The following is a 7236-nucleotide window of genomic DNA, read 5'->3' on the forward strand; positions in this document are numbered from 1 at the left end:
CTCAATCCACAATGTTGTTGTTAAGTGCCGTCGAGTAGGTTCCGACCCATAGCGCCCCTGAACAGGGTTTCTGAGGCTGTAAATCTTTACGGGAGCAGAAAGCTTCATCTTTCTCCCGTGGAGCAGCTGGTAGTTTTGAACTGCTGACCTTGTGGTTCACAGCCCGATTTGTAACCACTATGCTACCAGAGCTCCTTAATCCACAATAAAAACCTTAAAAAAAAAAAAAAAAAAGTGTCAAAATAAGCTTATATAACCAGGCTGCTTAGCCACTTAGCACCTTGACTTGGTTAAAAACACAGAGCCTAGGAGTGACAACTTATGTGTTCTGGTGCTAATTCTGCCAGTAACAAAAACTGAAGTTGTCTGTGGACACTTAACCCTTGGATTTCATCTATGACAGGAGAGTTGAATTTGATGCTTTTAAAGTCTCTGTCACCTACTGTTCCATGAGACTATATTTCTAGCTGTAGGAGTCACCTCTGGACTTGACACTCTGTCCAACGTCGCCCTGGGCCACAGGGCTCCACCTTGGATCATCTAGAACAGCACACAGCAACAATCTGCTCATTCAGACCCAGTACAGAGGCATGAATCCCACCTCACATGCTTAGAGACAAGAAATGGGAAGGGCAATGCTTGTTCATTTCATGGTTACATCACTTTAGGTGTAACTTGTTCCCTGGCTCATGTGAAGTTATTATTTATGAAAATAATATACTTAAAAATTAAGATTCAGTGTTTCTATTTCTAACAGGTAAGATTGGGTTGGAGATTGAGGAGGGAAATTGGAGAAATGCTATCTGCCTTTCAACTCAGGGTTTTCTATGCCTTTCAGAAGGAAGTCAACTTCAGCACGGAAGATATCCACTTAAAACAAGTATACAACCTCACAGATCTTCAGGCATTTACGGAATATGTCATAGCTCTGCGATGTATGGCCGAGGGGTCACAGTTCTGGAGTGACTGGAGTCAAGAAAAAATGGGAACAACTGAAGAACAAGGCAAGCTGGTCCTGGAAACTTCTTTCTGCCTGCTCTGGGTGAGGGGTGCCTGGGTCCACCCTTTGTGGGTTTTATCAGTGTTGGAATCATGGAATCCCAGGATCTGGAGAGTTTATTTTGTCTCTCCACTTTAGCCCACAGGAGGAGGCCTACCTCTTCTGCTAGTATTAGTTCTGTTAGTGCCCCAAAGGCAAGAGGGCTATGCAATGACTCCGAGGGCAGAAGAGAGGAAGGCAAAGAGCACTTATGGGTCATAAATCACATGTGATCATTAAGAACAGCCAGTGGGCGTGGCTTAAATCCCAACCTGACTATAGAGTAGCTTTAGGCAAATTGACAGGACTCCTGGTGTGGTGCTGGAGGATCAGCACTGGACTGTAAACCACAAGGTCGGCAGTTCAAACCCATCAGCTGCTCCTCAGAAACCCTATACAGGGTCTCTATGAGCCAGTACCGATTCGACAACAGTTAACAACAACAACAGGCAAGTTGACAAGGTAGTCTCTAAGCCTTAGTTTCCTATTTGTTCCCTCTTTCTATACTGAAGTATAATTTGTAAAACTGAGTCAATACTAGTACCTACTTTTTGGTATTAATGTAAGGATTAAATAAAATCATGTGTTCACACCATAGTAAGCATTCAATAAATTCCAGATTTCCTATTGTTATTATTAACCTTCACAAGTTGTTGTTAAGTGCTGTGGAGTAAGTTCCTATAGATAAGGTTTCTGAGGAGCAACTGGTGGATTTGAACCACTGACCTTATGGTTAGCAGTCTAGTACTTATCTTACAGTGCCACACCTATTAAATACCACTGGAGATAACGAAGTTGAGTTTCAGAGATGGTGAATAAATATGCTCAGAGCCTTTTATTCCAACTTAAGTTTAACCAGCTTCAAAGCTGTGTCTTTTCCATTATACCAAGAATGACACAGGGGTTAGTGGGTGGTTGGGCAGCCTAGTAGGCAGAAACCATTCTCTGTAAATCAAGGACCTTGCCTAGTGGCAAATGTATGATGAATGTATTTGTTTCCCATAAATTACCACAGCTTGGTAGCTTGTTGCTGTTAAGTGTTGTCGTGTTGATTCCGACTTATAGTGGCCCTATGTAGGGATCCTATAAGGAGCAGTTGATAAGTTCAGAGTAGTCCAGTGCTTATCCTATAACATCATAAACATATTCTCTGACCTTTCTGGAGATCAGAAGTCTGAAATTAGTTTCACTGGGCTTAACTCAGTGTCATCCAGGCTGTTTCCTTCTAAAGGCTCTAAGGAAAACCCAATTTCCAAATCCTTTTCTTAGCTTGACTTGTGGCCCTTTCTTCTATCTTCAAAGCCCATTATTCCTATCTTTACTCCATCTCCACATTACCTTTTTCTTTTCTGTGTTAAATCTTCCCCTGCCTCCCTCCTAAGAACTTGTGATTACATTTAGGGCACCCTAATGGATGCTCTCTCCCTCTCAAGATCCTAACATCATCATATTAACAAAGTTTCTTTTGTCATATAAAGCCATGTTCATAGGCTCCAGGATTAGGACCTGGCTATCTATCACAGGCATACTCTGGCCTAATGCAATAAAAGATGATTAATTAGGGAATGCTTGGTGATGTCCACATATCCTCTGAAATGTAGAAATAGAATGCAAAAATACTGACCCTTATAACCTTCCTTTTGCATTGTTTGTAAAAGTTGTGGATTTTAGACCATAAATTCCCTCAGAGTCAAGATTCAGGCCCTTTTTTATTCATTCTCATAACCAAGTCCCTCAGGCAATTGCTGGGGTTAACATCTGTGTTTCCTGGTTCAAATGGCAACAGTTTATTCCTCTGGATCCTGGGTGAGTTTCCCAGAAGACCAAGCTAGTGTTAGTAGATGTGTGGTGCATTCACTCATATGCGTCATATGTCTGAACAATTGATTATCTTCTGAATTTCCAGAAACTTATCTGAAACTCTCATTGGAGGTGTTCATCCTTAGTCTAACTACAGCTGACCAGGAATTTGGCTAGTTGGCCTCCTTGTCATCCTAAAGTTCCATTCTTCTCTGGTAGTGTAGTGGTTACATTTCAGGCTGTGAACTTCAAGGACGGCAGTTCGAAACTACCAGCCATTCTGTGGGAGAAAGATGAGGCTTTCTGCTCCCATAAAGACTTACAGCCTCAGAAACCCTATACAGGGTTGCTATGAATCAGAACCGACTCCATGGCACATAACAACAACAGCATGCCATTTGATTAGACATATTGTCAGGAAGGACTAGTCCCTGGAGAAGGATATCATGCTTGGTAAAGAGGAGGGTCAGTGAAAAAGATGAAGACCCCCCCTCAACTAGATGGATTGATACAGTGGCAGCAACAATGGATTCAAGCGTAACAATTATGAGGATGGCACAGGACTAGGCAGTGTTTCGTTCTGTTGGGCATACAGTCACATGAGTAGGGACTGTAGGATAAGCACTTGACCACAAGGTCTGTTTGAACAAGGTTGGTGGTTCAAACTTACCAGGTGCTCCTTGGAAAACCTATACAGGATTGCTATTAGCTGGAATCAGCTTGATGGCACTTAACAATAACATACAAGGATGGCTTCAAATATTTGTAGAAAAACTCCATTATCTTTTCATTCCAGTTTCCTACAAACTTTTTTTAAAAAAAAATTGTATACAAATGTTCATAACAGCTTTATTACTAATGATCTCAAATTTTATATCCCAAACACCCATTAATTAGTAAATGGTTCAATACTATTGTTCATCCATACAATGGAATACTCCTCAGCAATTATAAAAAAAAAAAAAAGAAAAGAAATGATCAACGTGTACAACAATATGAATGAACTTCAAAAAAGCATTAAGTTGAGCAAAGGAACTCACATTCTAGAAAGTTCTAGAACAAGCATAGCAAATAACAACCTCTAATAACAAAACACAGATCACTGGTTCCTTCAGAGTAGTGATGGCTGGCAGGGCCAGAGCGGTATCTTCTTGGGGACTGGAAACAGAATTGTGGTTATGCAGTTTGTAGAAGTGACTTAACCTCTGCCCTTTCTTAATATATGTCACTTTTCCATTTTTAAATAGTTTCAGAGAGAATGAGGTGGCCCCACAGGTTAAGGAGAGTGGATGTTTTTAGAGGACTTACTAGCATCAGCAAGGTAGTAAATGCTTTTCATTAAATCCTTATAAGCATTTTGTAGTTGAGAACTGTTACATAGACAGCTTAAGCAATTTCCTTCCAGTTAGACAGCATATGATGAGCACAGAGTTAGAGATTTGAATGCTTAGAGTCTGAATTCACAACCCGTCAACTCACACTCCCTCCATGCTCCTCAATCATACCCCTTCTGGAGTAGCCCAGCTAGGTTTCCAAGTTATATTTCCATGTTGTATTTAGTCATAAATGACATGGGGAAAAGTAATACCATATGTACTAAACAGAAAAACGACCTGAACTTGCCAACTGGTTAGGTGTAGGAGGTAGAGGGCCAGGATGGGAGGAGGGGATCAAAGATGTTTTCCTGGTCTGTAGTATTCTTTCTCCCCCTTCTTTTTCTTGTCTACTTCCTCCTCCTCTTCTACTTTCTCTTCTTTCTTTTTTTCTTCAAAAAGGCAAAAATGTTTTCTGTACACATAAAAACAAAACAGGTATCTATATATTAATTTAAACACCCATAGAGCATATTCTGCAAGCCAGCCTCCAGCCTGCAGGCATACAGCCTTACTCAGTCAATGCACCTAGAGTCCTCAGCTGCTCTGTTTTTCCATGCCATCACCTCTGCCACTGTCTCTGTGGTCACTGCTTTTCTAGGTAGGATCTCATGCTCTTTCTTCTTGGTGGTCCTGGATCATCTGTCCCTGAAGTGAACTCCCCCCTTTTAGTTGTTGTTGTTGTTGTTTGTTGTTAAGTGCCATCGAGTCGGGTCCGACCCTTAGCGACCCTGTACAGGGTTTACACATCTACAATTACAGTTATGAGAATCACAATTAATTCTGCTAACATTACTCAGAATTGAATCATAAAATCCTATCACCATCATCCCTCATCTCCTTCACCAGATTCACCTGGAAAAGTGGGAAACTATTCGGTGGGGATTTATCTTAAACCAACCCCCTCATTTTGAAACTAAGCACACTCATGAAAGCTTGTAAACCAGTCACTTCATGCCTTTATACTCTGCCCACCCTCCTTTATTTTGATAACCAATGTCTAAATTGCCCATTCCTATCAATCTAGTACACTGAGGAACCAAACTTGATCCTCAATATGAAGAATCCTTATTTTCTGATGGAATTTTGAGCAACTGCATCCATAAGTAAAAGTCCAATTCATCAAATTGTAGCAATTTGCACTTGCTCACAGTATCAAACATCTTTATCTCCATCTGGTCACATTCTGGTCAGCTAGCCATCCAAGCTAGGTCAAATGGGTACTAGGTGCAAGTTTGGGAGTTCATGCATGCCTTCCTGGACTTCAGAGCAGCTGGCCACTTCACTCTCAGCCCTAGTCCCCATCCACAAACGTTCTGAAGCCTCATGGATATGTTTTACATATCTTACTTACCTAGTGCTACTGTCACAGAAATATCACAGGTATTTAATCAACAAAGATGGATTTTTAACAGTGTAGGCAGCTAGAAGTGTGAATTTAGGATGGCCAGCTTTGGGGGAAGGCTCTCCTCTCTGTCTGTTCTCAGGGCAGATCCTTATCTCAGCTTCTGTTCTCTGACTCCTTGGTGATCTTCAACTGGCATGGTATCTGTCTTCTTCCATCTCCACTTGCTTCTCTTTGCTGAAATGATTTTTTTTTAATATCTCAAAGGTTTAAAAAAAAATTTTTTTTTAAATATCTCCAAGATTTAAAATCTCAAAGGCTTAATACACACCCTACACTGATACTGTCTCTTAACATAAGAAAGAAAACTCATTCCCAAATGGGATTGTGACTATAGGTATAGTGGTTAGGATTTACAATACAATTGGTAGGACGGACACAATTCAATACGTAACTGTTGTTGTTACTGAGTGCCCTCAAGTCCATTCCAACTCATAGCAACCCTGTGTAGTGTTTCCAAGGAGTGGCTGGTAGGTTTGAACCACCAACCTTGCGGTTAGTAGCCCACTACTTATCCTAGGCTACACACCAGGACTCTAATACATAACTATATAATTATATTGATCCTTATCCATTGTCATTCCCAGCTTTTATACCTTAAATGCCATGAATGAAGGTGTCATACATAAATCCAGATATCTTACATCACATTGTCAGACTTAAGAACAGTTCTTTACCTTTGATTGATTCCAATCCTTTGATTGTCCCCAACGGTTTCCAAATTACTCACATTAGCTCGCTCAAACAAACGCTTCTCAACTGCCTTTTCTGAAGGCAGCCCACCTGACTCTCCTCATCTCCTGTTGTAACCTCCTCCTGTCTGACTTGAACCTCTCACTCTTGTTTTTCACAGCTCCATTTGGCCTGGATTTATGGAGAGTCCTGAGACCTCTTGAGGCAGATGGAAGAAGGCCAGTGCAATTGTTGTGGAAGGTGAAATCCATCTAGGCTTCATTCATTCATTCTTTCATTTAGTTTTATAATGTTTGACCTCTTACACTTCCAAGAACTTGAGCTTTCACCTCTTGAATTTCTTTTCTTTTAGTACTTTATAATGTCTCAAAATCCTACAAACATTTCCCAGCCTACAATAGTCACACAGATCATCTTAAAGAAGTTTCAACTAAAATTACAGACACTGGTCTATGTCTTGCTTTGGTCTGGAATATTAGAAGTTAGGGTAGGAACCTAAAGTGAAGTTCACAAGGAACTTCTATCTCCTTGAGGAAACCTGGTTGGCCTCCACTAAAAGACAATGGAAATTTCTACATGCTCCACCCACAAGTCACTTAGGGGCAACTCATTGGTGTGTTTTCAAGGTCATTGCCTACTGAACAAAAGCGTAGTAACATATACTGCAAAGGCAGAAGATGACCTCAATAGTCCTTTCTAAGGTGGGGAACTGGGAATGAAGAACAAAGCTGAATATAGGTCATTCAGGTATGAGAAGAAGGGAGGAAAAGGAGATGAGCGAAGATAGGAAAAATGACAGAAAAAAGGAAGAGATAATAAATGATAAAAAGGGCAAATATTTGTGTTGTTATTATTAAGTGCCATCTGTGGCTATGAATCGGGCTGCTAATCTCACAGTCAGCAGTTTGAAACTACCTGCTGTTCTG

At 40.7% G+C, this 7236-nt stretch overlaps 1 protein-coding gene across 1 annotated transcript in view; it reads left to right on the top strand.

Moving 5' to 3' along the window:
- Positions 1 to 7236, top strand: part of IL31RA (interleukin 31 receptor A) — a 63039-nt gene that overhangs the window by 20048 nt on the left and 35755 nt on the right. Inside the window, exons 6-7 of the mRNA XM_006874650.1 lie at positions 839 to 1004; positions 6471 to 6550. Coding sequence (XP_006874712.1) covers positions 839 to 1004; positions 6471 to 6550 — 246 coding nt within the window. The remainder of the gene's footprint in view (positions 1 to 838; positions 1005 to 6470; positions 6551 to 7236) is intronic.

Source organism: Chrysochloris asiatica, unplaced genomic scaffold, assembly GCF_000296735.1.
Source record: "Chrysochloris asiatica unplaced genomic scaffold, ChrAsi1.0 scaffold00291, whole genome shotgun sequence".
NCBI lineage: Eukaryota > Metazoa > Chordata > Mammalia > Afrosoricida > Chrysochloridae > Chrysochloris > Chrysochloris asiatica.